The sequence below is a fragment of the Anguilla anguilla genome, chromosome 11 (genome assembly GCF_013347855.1).
Source record: "Anguilla anguilla isolate fAngAng1 chromosome 11, fAngAng1.pri, whole genome shotgun sequence".
Lineage (NCBI taxonomy): Eukaryota > Metazoa > Chordata > Actinopteri > Anguilliformes > Anguillidae > Anguilla > Anguilla anguilla.
Genome location: NC_049211.1, coordinates 44,267,119 through 44,283,428, shown reverse-complemented (window position 1 = coordinate 44,283,428; position 16,310 = coordinate 44,267,119). Strand labels below are relative to the sequence as shown.

At 47.5% G+C, this 16,310-nt stretch overlaps 1 protein-coding gene across 3 annotated transcripts in view; it reads left to right on the top strand.

The window, feature by feature from the left end:
- Window positions 1-16,310, top strand: part of kdm5bb (lysine (K)-specific demethylase 5Bb) — a 41,939-nt gene that overhangs the window by 2,366 nt on the left and 23,263 nt on the right. For all 3 annotated transcript variants that reach the window (XR_004761437.1, XM_035381500.1, XM_035381501.1), the window contains exons 2-11: window positions 6,813-6,890; window positions 7,264-7,386; window positions 7,824-7,994; window positions 8,638-8,694; window positions 10,448-10,582; window positions 13,281-13,374; window positions 13,649-13,752; window positions 14,541-14,699; window positions 15,287-15,406; window positions 15,876-16,034. Coding sequence is in view for 2 of the 3 variants with exons in the window: in XM_035381500.1 (XP_035237391.1) it covers window positions 6,813-6,890; window positions 7,264-7,386; window positions 7,824-7,994; window positions 8,638-8,694; window positions 10,448-10,582; window positions 13,281-13,374; window positions 13,649-13,752; window positions 14,541-14,699; window positions 15,287-15,406; window positions 15,876-16,034 (1,200 nt within the window). In the remaining variant the exon portion in view is untranslated. The remainder of the gene's footprint in view (window positions 1-6,812; window positions 6,891-7,263; window positions 7,387-7,823; window positions 7,995-8,637; window positions 8,695-10,447; window positions 10,583-13,280; window positions 13,375-13,648; window positions 13,753-14,540; window positions 14,700-15,286; window positions 15,407-15,875; window positions 16,035-16,310) is intronic.

Sequence of the window (16,310 nt, the reverse complement as noted above, 5' to 3'; positions counted from 1 at the left end):
TATTTCACGCACCGACCCAAGTACACGAATGAAACTAGCTAATCCGCACATTAATGCAACAATTTGATTAATTTATACAGATGTATATCACAAATATCAAGCGTTCATTCTAAACTTATTTCATTAAGAAAAATAATTTAACTGTCCAATTTTTCTGATGTTTCCACTCCCCCCCCCCCCCCCCGAAACACGACTGTTAAACAAATGGTATTGTAAATTGTATTAACATTTTTAATGGTAATATTTTAAATCCAGGGCTCTTTCGTTTGGCTTTAGCATGTCACTTTTTATTTAAAAAACGTAATGGCTCCAGCTCGGTGTCGAGTGGCTGGTTGGAAATCGGTGGCAGACGTTTGGTAGTTTAATTTCTTGCGCTTTTAAAACCCAGGGGGTTTTATTTGGTCTTATTGGACTTCAAGAGCAACGGAAAAGCGGACAAAGTTGACGTTGAAGAAAACCACCAAACAGGCCTTTCTTGGGTGTTGTCCTCCATGTTGGCTTTGTGGTTAGCAGGGGCTATGGAGTGTTCCATCTGGCCATTTTGTGTGTCTATACTGGGATTATAGCGCACGATTTAAGACTAGGTTAGACTCACATTTGTGGGCTAAATCGTTGTTTTCCCACTGTGTTTCCATACAGTCTGTTATTAAGCCCTTCAAAGTAGAACTCTTGAAATCACTCTTCCTTTGAATTGGAGTAGAACTGGTGATGTGCTTACAAACATGGCCACTGTAATAAAATAAATAATTATTGCATGTCTGCATGAGTGTTCCTAAAGCAAGATTATGACGCTGTGCTTTAAAATGACATCGGATTCACTCAATAATAAGATATTAATGCCTATTTATTTTGATTGTGCTCTTGAGGAGGTTTGAATTTTGATATGTATAGCTTTTGTGTTAGTCTCTTCGGCTGCAGCATTTGGAACTTGTTTGCATAATTTAGGCTAGCCTACGCCATAGTTTGGTGTGTAGTGAACTTGCGCATGATTGTGTAATGTACTGAATTTTGAGTTTTTTTAGATACTGATTTTAGTTTTTGTTTAATGTGAAAGTCAGTTTGCATAGGGTCAATTCTGGATGGCAGTGAAGATCTGCATTTATTAGCCTCATGTTATTCAGAGAGACATAATTCAGCCTCGTTAGAAGAAAAAAAACATTTTTGTTTGATGTAGCCAGGCTTTGTTGGTCCCATTACTCAAAGTATAAGCAACTTGACGTAAATGGTGAAATATTTAGTATGTGCACGCAGGTGTGTGTGAGAATGAGTGTTAGTGACGACGGATGTTTCATTAGATTTGGAGCTAGGAAACCTCTTGAAATGATTTGAGGGACAGGCTAAGTATTTCTGCGCCCTGCACATATTTGTTATTTTTTATGTTTTACTATCGGTTACAACGGTGCTGGGTCCTAATCGATCCCAATAAGGACCCAGCACCATTGTGTTCTGTACAGGGTTAAATGAAACCCGGCCCAGGCACTGTTCTGTCTTGCAAAAAAGCCATGCGTTTCCCGTGAGATGACTCCGTTGGTCATACCTTTTAAGATGACGTATTATCTTACAATAAGAAAGAATCAGCTGAAGGAATTTTCAGGGAAGGAGAAAAGATGATTAGCCAGATAACGCAGGATGTCTGGGAATATTGCTCGGTTGTGATATCAATGATAATGATAGTATAAATGATATTTATGATGAAGCAGATTTACCTTGTTTAAGTGAATCCTTAACAAATCATCATGTCATGTGGAAATAACACAACTTGATAACAATGCCAGTGTCCGTAAAATTTTAAATAATAACCAAGTTTATATGGATCACGTCACGTGGTGGTAATAAGGAGCCATTTTGGCATTCAGACAACTTCATATCCAACTGCCTGTTCAATGAACAGTTGCCTTACATTCCGAATACACTTTGGAATTACTAGTACTCAAAGCCCGGATAGGGACTGTCTGCGGACCGGAGTACGGGCCGTGTCGAAAGAAAGGGGGTGTCAAAAGCAGGTGTCAAAAAAGTTTCTATTGGTCTGTTAGTTAGGCTACACGAAAGGTATCCTCCAGAGTAGGTGTATCGAAAGCGTTTGAGACGGGCCGTTTCTATCGTTTGTCATGCAAACAAGCAATTATATGTCGGTGACTAAATAATTCTGGAAAACAAATGTTGGAATATTTGTGTGAACTGTTGGGTTTATTATTTTAAAATGTCGTTTGATCATCAGTAAATGATACAATGTGTTACTACCAATTGTAGCAATGTCAAAACTATATTAAAAATTGAGGCTTAGAACTTAACGTTGCTGATTATTATGAGCTAGCTAGTTTAGCTAACATGCATGGATACATCAGCACGAGAAAAAAGGAACATGGCACTAACTTACTAGGTTATTTTTGTTAATTAGATATTACTCTTGTTATTTTGGTTAAGAGAAACGCGTTACGGTCAACAGAAGAACACTGCCTTGGTGGTACCGCTTGCCCATTTCGTTCATGACTATACCGCCCCAGGCAGAGATTCGTGACACACCTGGAGTCACACACATGGTTTTTAGCTGCGACCGCAGCTCTATAGCTCTGTCTGTCTGTCGGTTGGTCGGTCGGTCGGTCCACAAAAAGTTCCCCACCCCGTAGCGGCCACAGTAGAGGCTGAAATTTGGCATGGACGTTGGTCATGACCGAAGGTACAGCTGAGTAACTTTCAAGGCCGATTGACCAAGAGGGGTTGGTGGTGGTGAGGTGAGTTCCCCTTCATCACTATGAAGCACTTTGAGCATTTGGAAAAGTGCTATATAAATGCAAGGATATTATAACATGGCCACTGCAACACTGATTCATTTTGGAATGCTAGAAAAGGATAAAAGGGGGTGGACAGAGAGTCAGAAGGGGTCAATCATGGACTTTGTATCATGGTGCATAACAAAATTAAATAAATAAATAATGCCTTGTGTCCTGAAACAAAGTACCCTGTTGGTTCCTCAACAGTGTCATTATATTATGGCCCGTGGGCTCACGCTGCACATGTAATACCTGACTGCGCTAGGGTGCTGAGGTATGTAAATACAAATGAATGTGATCAGGCTTGTGGAATAGTGCATTATGCATACTGAGAGTTAAGATAATCTAAACTAGTAATATACATAGATCAAGAATGGAACAAAGTTTATTAAATGTGTAGAAATTAATGAAGGACTAAATTAAGCTACGAGGACCTGGGTCTTCAGATTAATGAGTGAATGGATGATTTATTTTTTACCTCCTGCCATGAATAGATGACCCATCCTATTACATACTTTTTAAAGTTATTTTTTTAGTAAATTATAGAATTGGTTGGTTACAAACAGTAGACAAAGGTGTGAGCAATAGGTGCAGGCTACAATGCCCACTTTACTTTGTGCTGTGAATAGTTTTATTTGCTTTATACTTAAGTTGCAAACTCGATTTTATGAGTATCATCAAACCAAAGAAAATCATAATAAACTGTAAAGAAAAGTCCATCAATATGAAGAATGTCATCATGGCTCTACTTTGTAAGAAAGCTCCAGTAATTTCATTTATGTATGCAATTTAATGCTGAACTTTCCAAAACGTTTCCAACGAGTGAAATTTCATATGCTGCAGAACTAATGTGCTATACTGGTAGTATGAATGAGGTTATCAAACATGTAGGTTATATTATTAGTCATATGGTCGATGGGACCTTAACACTATCTTGATGTGAATGGGCCCAAAATAAAAAAATATTTAAATAATAATTTAGCCTAAATAATGTAAACAATTGCAAATTGTTTCAGTGAATAGTTATTAAAGTTATTTTAAAGCACGCAGAGAAGGATTTAGTTATGATACAACAATAATACTTTTATTATCGAACATGTAATACAAGACTTTCATCATAAGGTAGCCAGCCAGTGCTTTAAGTGGACGAATGGAACTGACCAGTATGCGGTACCAGGATACGTTCTGCTATTACGAGTATTGGCACTGATTTTTTTTTCCACTTCAAGTGCTGCTAACAACGAACTAAAGCTACTGGTAGCTGAATGTTTGTATGTCTAAACTGCATTTGTTTGGTAGGTATGAATGTAGCAGGTCTCTACGATTGCACACTGGTTCTGAGACGTATATGGTTTTGGGGTAGGAGTGATCTTGGGTGGCATGCCCAGGTAGAGCGCTGGCTCTGGGGGGCAGGTAGGGGTAATCTTAGGTGGCGTGCCCAGGTAAAGCGTTGGCTCTGGGTCGGGTTGGGTGGGGGGGTGGGGGGTGTGACCTGGAATCACCTGCAGTTGGTGCCATTTGACGGTCTAATGTCCCCCTTTTCGCGATCATCCTTTTGGCCGTTTGTGAACACTGCCAATGTCAAAGAAGCTTTAGACTGGATTATTTGTTTTTGGCAAAATGGCCACTCAAATGACCAATTTAAAATGAAGTTTGTATATTGTATATTCTTGAATTACAGCGTCTATTATTAGTCTTTCAACTTTTAATTTGTTTTTAAATAATTGAGATAACGACTTGTGATTTTGTTTTCTGAGAATGGGAGAATGAAGTTGGGTGCCATAAACTGAATCGATTTGTCCTTTCATATGGACATTGTTCTGTCGTTGTCATTGTTTCACTTTTGTTTTGTTTTTTGGCTGTTTTATAGCTGTGCACATACAGGGCAGCATTTGACTGAGGGCTACTGTTTCATAAACGGCTCCTCCGTCTGCTCTGAAGGGGAGTGGGTGTAGCCAAAACGCCATCTACTGGTTGGATGAATGGCTGCAACCCTGCACCCCCTTGAGTGACAGCGCTGACTCTTTTTTTTTTTTTTGTGCGACAGCCATGTTAAATGGCCTTGACTGGAGACCCCAGGGTTCAGCAGATGCTTAATGTCCCAGATGGTTCAGATTGGGCCTCCCACCCGCATTTACCTGAACCATGTCACTGTCCTTTTGAGGTTTGAGGCATTTCCTCAAGAAACAGCAGGACGGAGTGTAGCACAGTGGGTAAGGAACTGGGCTCGTAACCGAAAGGTCGCAGGTTCGATTCCCGGGTAAGGACACTGCCGTTGTACCCTTGAGCAAGTACTTAACCGGAATTGCTTCAGTATATATCCAGCTGTATAAATGGATAAAATGTAAAATGCTATGTAAAAAAAAGTTGTGTAAGTTAGGCTAAATGCCTGTAATGTAATGTAATGCTATCACTCTGTTACCGGTGTCTTGACCTCTCAGTCATAGCAGTGCAGTCCACCAGGATACAGTGATGCATGGGTGCGGTCCACCTCTGCTCCCAAACACAGCCCTGCATGTGTGCGGTCCACCTCTGCTCCCGAACACTGCCCTGCATGTGTGCGGTCCACCTCTGCTCCCAAACACTGCCCTGCATGTGTGCGGTCCACCTCTGCTCCCACCTCTACCTGCTAGGTAGCTTATGCTTGAGGCCCCATCCCAGCAAAAACGCTCCCTTCACACACAGCCAAACAAGCAGTTGTTTGGCTGTGTGTGAAGGGAGCGTTTTTGCTCATTTGTGGCGTCTGCTCTGCAGGCTTCTGCCCTGGGGCTTGTTTCGATAGCCAGGGAAGACAAATAAACTGATGTGGCCATCTTTTTGATCGGACACCACCCATTTTATGCCACAGATTGTGTCGTGGCTAAAAGATGTTTAAGTCAGGATGTAGGCTAATTCCTTCTCTTCGCATGTGTATGGATATAGGACAGGTTCCATATTGTGTGTTATGATAGATAGACATCAGACGCCTTTGAGATTGGTGCATATTGTTTTCACATTTTGTAAATTCTGAAATGGTGCTTGGTATTTCAGATGCTGTGTCAGTTGTGTTTGGGATTTGTTATTCATGATTTTACCACGTTTGTAATACGTTCACTTAGACAGAAGTTTCTTGTTTTGTATCCAGAAAGGTGTATAATTGGTTCTCGTAATCCAGCCCGACGGGTGTAAGCCTCGCCCTTTTCCGTTGTGAGGCGGCGGCGCTCACTCTCATTTCAGAGATGCCGATGGAATGCCGCACGTCAAATCCGGATCTCCCAGATTCCACTGCTGCGTGCTCACAGGCCTGCTCTGTCCGGCAGGGCTTTCCTGCGTTTGTGCGTTTGAAGTGTTTGCTTGCTGGTGCGGTGCGTGTGCTGAAGCCTCGCGTATGCTGAAGGCCAGGGAGGACTCGGCCTCAATCCCGTTAGAAACCAACATACCGCGGCAGCAATGAAAATAAACCTGCAGTCCATTGTGCCTTCTGGGCTCTAGGCTGTGTTCTCATATAGTGATTTTTAAGTAGTACAGGGACCATTCAAAACAGTTTCAGGTTTGGGATAAAGAACCGGAGGAAGCAAGCACTGTGATAGGAAGCATCTTTTTATTCTGCCGGTTCTAAATGAGTAACGCAGCCATTTACATTTGTCAGTCGGAAGTGAAGTTGAAACGAGTGTACATTACACAACCGACAGCATGCGCCAGACCTAGAAATGTCATCCTTCACATGGAAAAGGAAATAAATCTTTTTCCTCTCTTGTGGTTTAATGAACACTTCAGAAGTCAGGGGAAAAAGTGGTGGGTTAGGGTCTTTAACATCACACTAGGTTGGGCGGTGCTTCTAGGGAAAATTAATTAACAAACACTGCAGCTCCTTTTCTCAGGGTATCACAATAGCCTCTCCACAATAAATACTTTTAAATGGGACAAATAAAAGGAATTGCATATGCAGCAGTATTGGGTGGGTGGCTGAGTCTTCTATACTGATTGGTGTACTGCAGTGAGTTTTCAAGAAGCCCGCTCTTGCTCATTCACTTGTCTGGATGCCTTTTGTTCTTCTTCCAGGACTGGCAGCCTCCATTTGCTTGCGATGTGGACAAGCTGCATTTCACCCCGCGAATACAGAGACTCAACGAACTGGAGGCGAGTCATCTTCATCTCTCATTCCCTGCTGGGGCACGGGTGTGGGCTGCGTTTGTGTTCCTGTGATAATGGGGACTGAGGCTGAGACGGTCTCGTGAGCAGCGGACGGCAGGGGTGTATTGTCCCCCACTATAATGGGTCACGGGGATCAATTGCAGAGTAAGGTCAAAGGTCACTGGAGGACGGGCCGGTCAGCAGGAAATCTGCTTGCGACTTGCGTGCAACACGAGGAGCCTCTCCTCTGTCAAACTGGGGACCACGTGAAAGAGGGGAGCAAATCATTTGTTTGTGTGGCGGTATCTCGTGTGGCGGTTTGAAGGTGCATTAAGGCTTTGGTTGTCTCTTCTCAATGTTTCCTCCTCCTGTGTTACAGGCTCAGACTAGAGTCAGACTGAACTTCCTGGATCAGATTGCCAAGTTCTGGGAGCTACAGGGATGCACACTTAAAATTCCTCATGTGGAGCGGAAAATCCTGGATCTCTATCAGCTGAACAAGGTTTGTGGTTCTTCTGTTCTTGGGGCAGGACTCACGGCCGTTAAACCTACGCAATAAGAGGACAGTTACTGAAGTCTTTTTTCTGTATATAATGCGTACTGAAGTTTCAAGGGGGATTAAACCAAATGGTATTCATGGGTGAATTAAATAAATCTGTTGTAGCTGTGTAAAACCTTCGTCTCGTAAAGAGCTTTCTCATCTACAGGGTAAATATACACAAGTACTAAAAAACCCTCCAAGCAAAAGTGTCAGAGCCTCCTAAACGTCTCCTAACTGAACACCAGGTGGAGTTGGTTGGGGACCCCATGTGACTGTGAGGTTAGGGTTAGCGTTGTTTTTGGCGATCTGAGGACTGAGGGACACCGGCAGGGGGCTCAGAGCTGACGGGAGGTGCGTTTGTACCCGGTGCTCCACTGCTGTCTTTCTCCGTTTCCCAGCTGGTGGCGGACGAAGGTGGCTTCGACTTGGTTTGTCGAGAGAGACGGTGGACGAAGATCGCCCTGAGGATGGGCTTTGCTCCTGGCAAGGCCGTGGGCTCGCATCTGCGTGCTCACTATGAGAGGATCCTGTATCCTTACAACCTGTTCCAGTCCGGAGCCAACCTTCTGGTGCGTGTGTGTCTCCCCCCCCCCCCCCCCCCCCCCCACACACACACACACACACAGACACACCCCCCCACGCCCTCCCTCGCGCTACAGCCGCTGCTCCTGACGCGTTGGCAGATGGTGCACTGAGCTTCCTGGTAAAGCTTACCTCACTGCCTGTTGAGCCAGATACCGCAAACATGCACCCAGGGCAGCGGCAGCATTGTCGCATGAAGGAGGCGTGTTTGGAATGTGCTCAAATAAAATGGCTGTTACTGAAACGCTGGATAACCTGAGAAATGTTGTGTGTTGTATTCTTGCTTTGCTTGTTGTGTCAGTTTTGTTAAAAAAAAAAATAAATAAATAAAAATAAAAACACTTTTTTTTTTTAAACATACCTAGAAAACAAAATTAAGGTTATGGCTACAAATTTTTCAAATTCCACTGTGTAATTTATAGGATGCTGAGGAAATAGTTTTTCAAAGTTTCTAATTTAGATTAATATGTGGCAGGAAGTTTGATCATGCTGTGATTTTTTTTTAGATCAAAATTGTGGTGCACAACCATCACAGTGAAATGACACATGGAACATTTAATTAATCAGTTGTCTCTGTCCTGGAGGCCACAGGAATTACTGTGTAACTTTCCAAGCTCTCTCTCGCATTAGGCACCTGAGGTATCCTCCAAGCTGATGAGTTTAATGGCCGCTCCAGATCTGGAAAAGGTACGTCTGCTCCCAGGGTACTCACCCCAGGGACATCAAAATGTGGCCAACCACATTGTGGCCTTAGCTGGGGATGTGTCAAAAAAGGCTCACAGAATCAGAATGGTTGTCAGTCTTTGTTTTTAATCTAGTAGAACTAGATTAGAACAGCACTGTCTCAGTAGCCCACCTGCCCAGGCTCCCTCAAGGTTAAAAAAACAATTTTGTTTTGCCTCTTAATGGCAAAAATATGCCTGTAAGCTAGTGATGAGACACCAAGGTTTCATGCCAACAAAATGGGTGGAGCTTACCATTGATGGTCAGTGAGTCACGATTATCAGCCAGTCATTTTTTCAGCTTTTTGATTGGTCCAACAAACAAGGTGATTGTAGCTCCACCCTCCATGGTGATTGGAGCACCACCCTCCATGAGATCCAGGAAACCTCGGTCTCATCACTGCTGTAGGCGGACCTGCTAAAGTGGTTGAGGCAGTCTTGGCTGTGCTTCTGTTCACATTCCTTAATGCAGTTGCCTAATGCTGAGGCCCATTGCTCCATGCTGAGGCCCGTTGCTCCATGCTGAGGCCCGTTGCTCCATGCTGAGGCCCGTTGCTCCATGCAGTGTGTGTGTCTGTGCACGTTTTGTACTCTGGTCACCCACCTGTGCAGTGCCTGACTTTAGCACTGCATCCTGCCTCATCTTCCTCCCTAGTCAGTGCAGCCCCAGACCTCCGTGTGAGATCCCCTGAGGTGACGGGCACTCTGGGTACTCTCTCCTAAACAGAACCTGCCTTTGCTCCGGCTTGCCCCGCGCCACCCCCAACCACCCCCCAACCCTAACCACCACTTTGTGTCGTGACCCTGCAAGGTCAAAAAAATTAAGTCGGGTCACACAGAGAAGCACATTGTAGCACAAATTCCTTTTTTTGTCCAAAGCCCCCACTCTTTTAAATTTTGTTTTTAAAGTCAACCTCAGCCATGTGGAAGCACAAGTTAATTGACACTGCGGTTCTCGGGGCTTGGTGTGTCGGCCTTGCAGTTGGTGGAATTGTGGGTAAAGGACTGCTGTAATGTTAGATTCTGGGCTCCGTGGGGCTGTGTGTTCATTCGTCTGGTTTTAATACCGTGAATCCTGCTGTTCCCCTTATCCATTAAACACATTACCTCTGTGATGTCTCTCTGTTAGCTGAATGTTTTCCACATTAACTCGCTCTAACGGCACAGTAATTCTCACAAATCTGCAGTGAAATAAAGGGTTCCAGTCGATTAGTTCACAGAACCGAAAGGCGTCTCAGATTTATTTTTTCTGTTTGCATGAGGATGTTTTGCCACTTTTAATATCCTCTCCTGCAGTGCGAGTGTCCACTCACACTGATGTGTTCAGGCAGGTGATGGGAACTGTTGTGCATTTTGTGGAATCGCTGAATCTGCTTCCATCTCCAATCTGTGTGCAGAGTAGATTAGTCAAATAAGCAGCACAACATTGCGTCATATATTTCGGGAGCCCATCAACAGTTGTTTGCTCTGATCATCAGAGTCGCTTGTGTTTTGTATACTTTCTTTGAAATACTCTGAGCCTTTAGCCACCAGGAAAGTTCTTGTAGATTACTGAGTATTTTAAGGAAAACATTTGTCGTCAGCAATATTCAACACAAAATTATTCTTTCCTGAGGTGGTTGCGTTATGATTTTACCTCATTTGGTTGGGAGATTTTCACGGAAGTGGAGTACATGGTGACTGACGCCCCGTTGTCACGCCGACTGTCCCCCCTTCAGTGTGTCCAGAAGCCTGGTCTGCCCGGCGACAGCGGGGACAGGGAATACAAGCCTCATGACCTGGCCCAGAGACAGTGTGTGCAGCCCAGCGAGAGCTGCACCCTCGCCCGCCGAGCCAAGCGCATGAGAGCCGAGGTGTGCGCTCACCACCCTGCCCGCACACGCCAAACACAGAGCACTTTACACAACCCTAACCCCACACGCCAAACACAGAGCACTTTACACAACCCTAACCTCACACCAAACACAGAGCACTTTACACAACCCTAACCCCACACACCAAACACAGAGCACTTTACACAACCCTAACCTCACACCAAACACAGAGCACTTTACACAACCCTAACCCCACACACCAAACACAGAGCACTTTACACAACCCTAACCTCACACACCAAACACAGAGCACTTTACACAACCCTAACCTCACACACCAAACACAGAGCACTTTACACAACCCTAACCTCACACACCAAACACAGAGCACTTTACACAACCCTAACCCCACACACCAAACACAGAGCACTTTACACAACCCTAATGCCAAACACAGAGCACTTTACACAACCCTACCCCACACACCAAACACAGAGCACTTTACACAACCCTAATGCCAAACACAGAGCACTTTACACCAGTGCAGCTCCACACACCAAACACAGAGCACTTTACACAACCCTAACCCCACACACCAAACAGAGCACTTTATGCAACCCAAACCCCACACACCTAACACCAAACACAGAGCACTTTACACAACCCTAACCCCACACACCAAACAGAGCACCTTACACAACCCTAACCCCACACACTAAACAGAGCACTTTACGCAACCCTAACCCCACACACCAAACACAGAGCACTTTACACCAGCATAGCTCAATACACCAGACACCAAACACAGAGCACTTTACACCAGCACAGCTCCACACACCAAACACAGAGCACTTAATACCAGCACAGCTCCACACACCAAACACAGAGCACTTTACACCAGCATAGCTCCACACACCGAGCACACCAAACACAGAGCACTTTACACCAGCACAGCTCCACACACCAAACACAGAGCACTTTACACCAGCATAGCTCAATACACCAGACACACCAAACACAGAGCACTTTACACCAGCACAGCTCCACACACTAAGCAGAGCACTTTACACCAGTGCAGCTTCACATACCAAACACAGAGCACTTTACACCAGCACAGCTCCACACACCAAACACAGAGCACTTTACACCAGCATAGCTCAATACACCAGACACACCAAACACAGAGCACTTTACACCAGCACAGCTCCACACACTAAGCAGAGCACTTTACACCAGTGCAGCTTCACATACCAAACACAGAGCACTTTACACCAGCGCAGTTACACACACCAAACACAGTGCACTTTACACCAGTGCAGCTTCACATACCAAACACTGAGCACTTTACACCAGCGCAGTTCCACACACCAGACACAGTGCACTTTTCACCAGCACTGCCCCAGACACCAAATGCACCAAACACAGATGCTCATGCACACCGGAACAGAAAATTGGGAAAAACTGTAAACTGGTGCCTTCGTCAGGGTATCCACCAGATTCAAGTGAAACACATTTTTATGTTGTTCAAACGGGTGAATGTGGTCTGGGAGGGCACAAGTTACACGTCATCTGTGCACTATGAAGAAGGAAAAAAAAACAGACACTTGCCTTGACACGTCAGTGTCCTGCTCTTCAAATCGTTTGGTGCATCATCATTTCCAGCTCTTATACTGGTACAGTACAGCTGTTGCTAGTAAGCGACATAGTTAGCACCCCATTACATGGCCTGATTTATTACATTACAGGCATTAAGCAGACGCTCTAATCCAGAGCGACTTACAGATTCTACATCATTTATCTTCGATGCAGTTCAGAGATGGGTGAAGTCATGTGCCATGCATACTTGCATGGGCCCAGCGTACAAACGAACAAACAACCACTGCCCTCCCAGGCAGCGCACTAGGTGGGAGGGGTTAGGGTAGCTGTGGGCAGGGCTTAGTTTAGGTGTTAGGTGGGAGGGGTTAGGGTAGCTGTGGGCGGGGCTTAGCTGAGGTGTTAGGTGGGAGGGGTTAGGGTAGCCATGGGTGGGGCTTAGTTGAGGTGGGAGTGGTTAGGAGAGCTGTGGGTGGGGCTTAGTTGAGGTGTTAGGTAGGAGGGGTTAGGGTAGCCGTGGGCGGGGCTTAGTTGAGGTGGGAGGGGTTAGGATAGCTGTGGGCGGGGCTTAGTTGAGGTGGGAGGGGTTAGGATAGCTGTGGGCCGGGCTTAGTTGAGGTGGGAGGGGTTAGGGTAGCTGTGGGCCGGGCTTAGTTGAGGCGTTAGGTGGGAGGGGTTAGGGTAGCTGTGGGCAGGTCTTTGTTGAGGTGGGAGGGGTTAGGGTAGTGTGGGCGGTGCTTAGTTGAGGTGGGAGGGGTTAGGGTAGCCGTGGGCGGGACTTAGTTGAGGTGTTAGGTGGGAGGGGTTAGAGTAGCTGTGGGCGGGGCTTAGTTGAGGTGGGAGGGCTTAGGGTAGCGGTGGGCAGTGCTTAGTTGAGGTGGGAGGGGTTAGGGTAGCCATGGGCGGGGCTTAGTTGAGGTGTTAGGTGGGAGGGGTTAGGGTAGCCATGGGCGGGGCTTAGTTGAGGTGTTAGGTGGGAGGGGTTAGGGTAGCTGTGGGCGGGGCTTAGTTGAGGTGTTAGGTGGGAGGGGTTAGGGTAGCTGTGGGCGGGGCTTAGTTGAGGTGTTAGGTGGGAGGGGTTAGGGTAGCCGTGGGCGGGGCTTAGTCGAGGTGTTCTCTGAGCAGACGGCTTCCTCTCTCACAGGGGGGCTGTGTGAAGGCCGAGCCGGGCGAGCCGAGTGAGAACAGGCCCAATCTGCGCAGGAGGATGGGCTCATTCGTGGCCAAGCCGGAGCCGGGTAAGCCAGTCTGAGCCCGGCGGGCGGGCGGGCGCGACCGCGACCGCGGGGTCAAGCGCTTTGGGAACCAGGCGTACGACTCAGAGGTTGCTGGTTCAGTTCCCAGGGCAGGAGTTCAGCTGTGTCACCCTTGAGCCAAGGTGCAACAGCTGAGTAGCTCAGCTGTGTAAACAGGCTTCACATTTCTGGCTTGGACGAGTGTTGCGCAGTGTGTCGATGGCGGAATGCGGAATTGCAGCGGTTCCCTGAGGCTAACTGCTCTCTGTCCTTGCAGAGAAAGAGATTCCCGTTCAGGTGAAGCAGGAGGCAGTGGAGAGTAAGGACCTGATGACCGAAGCGGACAAAGCCAAGCTGCGCTCTAAGAGAAACGCCCCTGTCGTGAGTATAGTAGGTGTGGACTTCCAGATCCACTGCCCTTAACTGGGGGGAGAGACGCCTGCCCTGTGAGACGGTACTGTCCCATCATCCCCTTTATCTGAGACTATAAGAGGCCCGTGTGTCTGTGAGGATGCCTGTAAGCCAACAGCGAGCCTCTGCTAGAAGAAGCGGGTGTTTGTAGCGTAGGAGGCTGAGACTAATCGAGCGGCTGGGTCCACGCGCGGTACGGACGGCTCGTGACTCTCGTTAGCTTCCCTCACTGAGCGCTGCTTTGTTATTGGTTTCTGAGCTGGAAGCTCCCAGCATCCCCCGGGCCGGCGCTGCTGTGTACGGGGGCCCCTCTGGTGGTAATTTGAGAGCAGGGATGGGGCGCTTTAATGGGCTCACAACGCGTCCTGCTGTTTCTGGGTCCCACAGACCCCCCCCCCCCCCTCCCCGTTCCATAACACGAGGGAGTTACACAGTCGCGCTACCCCCCCCGCCCCACCCACTGCTGTAGAACTGTGAATAAGCAAACGCTTTGCTTCTCGGACTATTATGTGTCTGCGTGTGTGTGTACGTTTGTCCATATTGTATGCATGTGTGTGTGTGTACGTGTGTGTGTTTGCTGGTGTGTGTAGGGCTGTGTTTGTCTGTGTGAGAGGAGGTGATTTGTGCGTGCGTCTGTGCATATGGGTGTGCGCGTGTGTGTGTGTGTGTGGAATGGGTTTTGTGTGCGTGCGTGCGTGCGTGTGTGTGTTTCGGTGGTTACAGTGCCTAACAGGCCTGGTTCCTCCCCCCCCCCGCAGGTGGACCTGTACGTGTGTCTGGTGTGCGGCAGTGGCAGCGACGAGGACCGCCTACTCCTGTGTGATGGCTGCGATGACAGCTACCACACCTTCTGTCTGATCCCGCCCCTCCAGGAGGTCCCCAAGGGAGACTGGAGGTGCCCCAGATGTTTGGCTCAGGTACCCTACACCCCCCCCTTTGAGATGCGCGTCTGTCTCCATCGGGAGCCCTGGCCAAGCAACTACACGGCACAAAACACAGGACTGCACCACACAACATTAAAACCGCAGTTATATAACACAGTGTTCATGATTTTACCGGCCCCCAGCAGCTTATGTGTCAAAGAACATACCTCAATTTTTTATGGTTAGTAGCAAACTCTTAAAATCTGTCTCTGTCTAAGTAATTAGCGTGTCCTCAGCCCTTCCCAGCGTCCCTTGCGTCCCAGGGGCCGGCAGATACAGACTGGAGACGCTAATGAAGGGCGGGGTCATGCTCCCACTGCGCACCAGATAAACATGGAGGCACGAGCAGCTTACCGCCACAATGAACACCAGAGCTGCTTGCAGCCGAGTACCTGCTGCTTGGAGAGAGAACAAAATCACCTTCTCCTCGCTGCACCTGTCTGGTTACCCGCAGGCTTTGTGTTCTTCCCGCTGTGATGACGCACTCGTAGACCTCCTCATTGCTTTAGCGATCAGGGATGTGACATTCTGGGTGTGACAGCCTTTCTCACCACCCACCCTTGCCTCCCCCCCCCCCCCAGGAGTGCAGCAAGCCCCAGGAGGCCTTTGGCTTTGAGCAGGCGTATAGAGACTACTCTCTGCGCGCATTTGGAGAGATGGCAGACTCCTTCAAATCCGATTACTTCAATATGCCAGTCCACGTAAGTGCTGGTTTCACTGGAGCTTGCTAATGCTAATGCTAACTCGGTCTCTTGTCTGATCGAAGTGAGGGGTGACGTGACCACGCTTGTCTGCCTGTGTGCGTGTGCGTGTGCGTGTGTGTGCGTGTGTGTGTCTCTTGGGTGGCAGTGTAGTATAATGGGTGAGGAACTGGTCTTGTAACCTAAAAGTCACAGGTTCGATTCCCAGGTAGGACACTGCTGTTGTACCCTTGAGCAAGGTACTTCAGCTGCATTGCTCCAGTATATATCCAGCTGTATGAATAGATGCAATGTAAATGCCATGTATAAAGGTGTGTTAGTCACGTCTGCTGAATGCCGGTAATGTAATATAATGTAATTTATATTATAATTTATATATAATCTGTGTGTGTGTGTTTGTGTCTGCGCGTGCGTGTGTGTGTCTGTGTGTGTGTCTGCATGTCTGTGTGTGTCTGTGTGCGTCTCTCAGATGGTCCCCACAGAGCTGGTGGAGAAGGAGTTCTGGCGGCTGGTGAGCACTATCGAGGAGGACGTGACTGTGGAGTACGGCGCTGACATCGCGTCTAAGGAGTTCGGCAGCGGCTTCCCCATCAGGAACGGGCGCTTTAAAGTGGCCCCGCAGGACGAGGTGACTGGGACCTCCTCATTTAGAGAGCGCCCCACAGCCAAAGACCCTGAGCCTAACCTGCGCTCTCTAGCCTGCGCTCTGTCCTGTGCTCTGTGCTCTCTATCCTGTGCTCTGCGCTCTCTAGCCTGCGCTCTGTCCTGTGCTCTCTATCTTGTGCTCCCTAGCCTGCACTCTATCCTGTGCTCTCAAGCCTGTGCTCTCTGTACTCTCCAGCCGGTGCTCTCTGTGCTCTCTAGCCTGTGCTCTCTGTGCTCTCCAGCCTGTGCTCTCTGTACT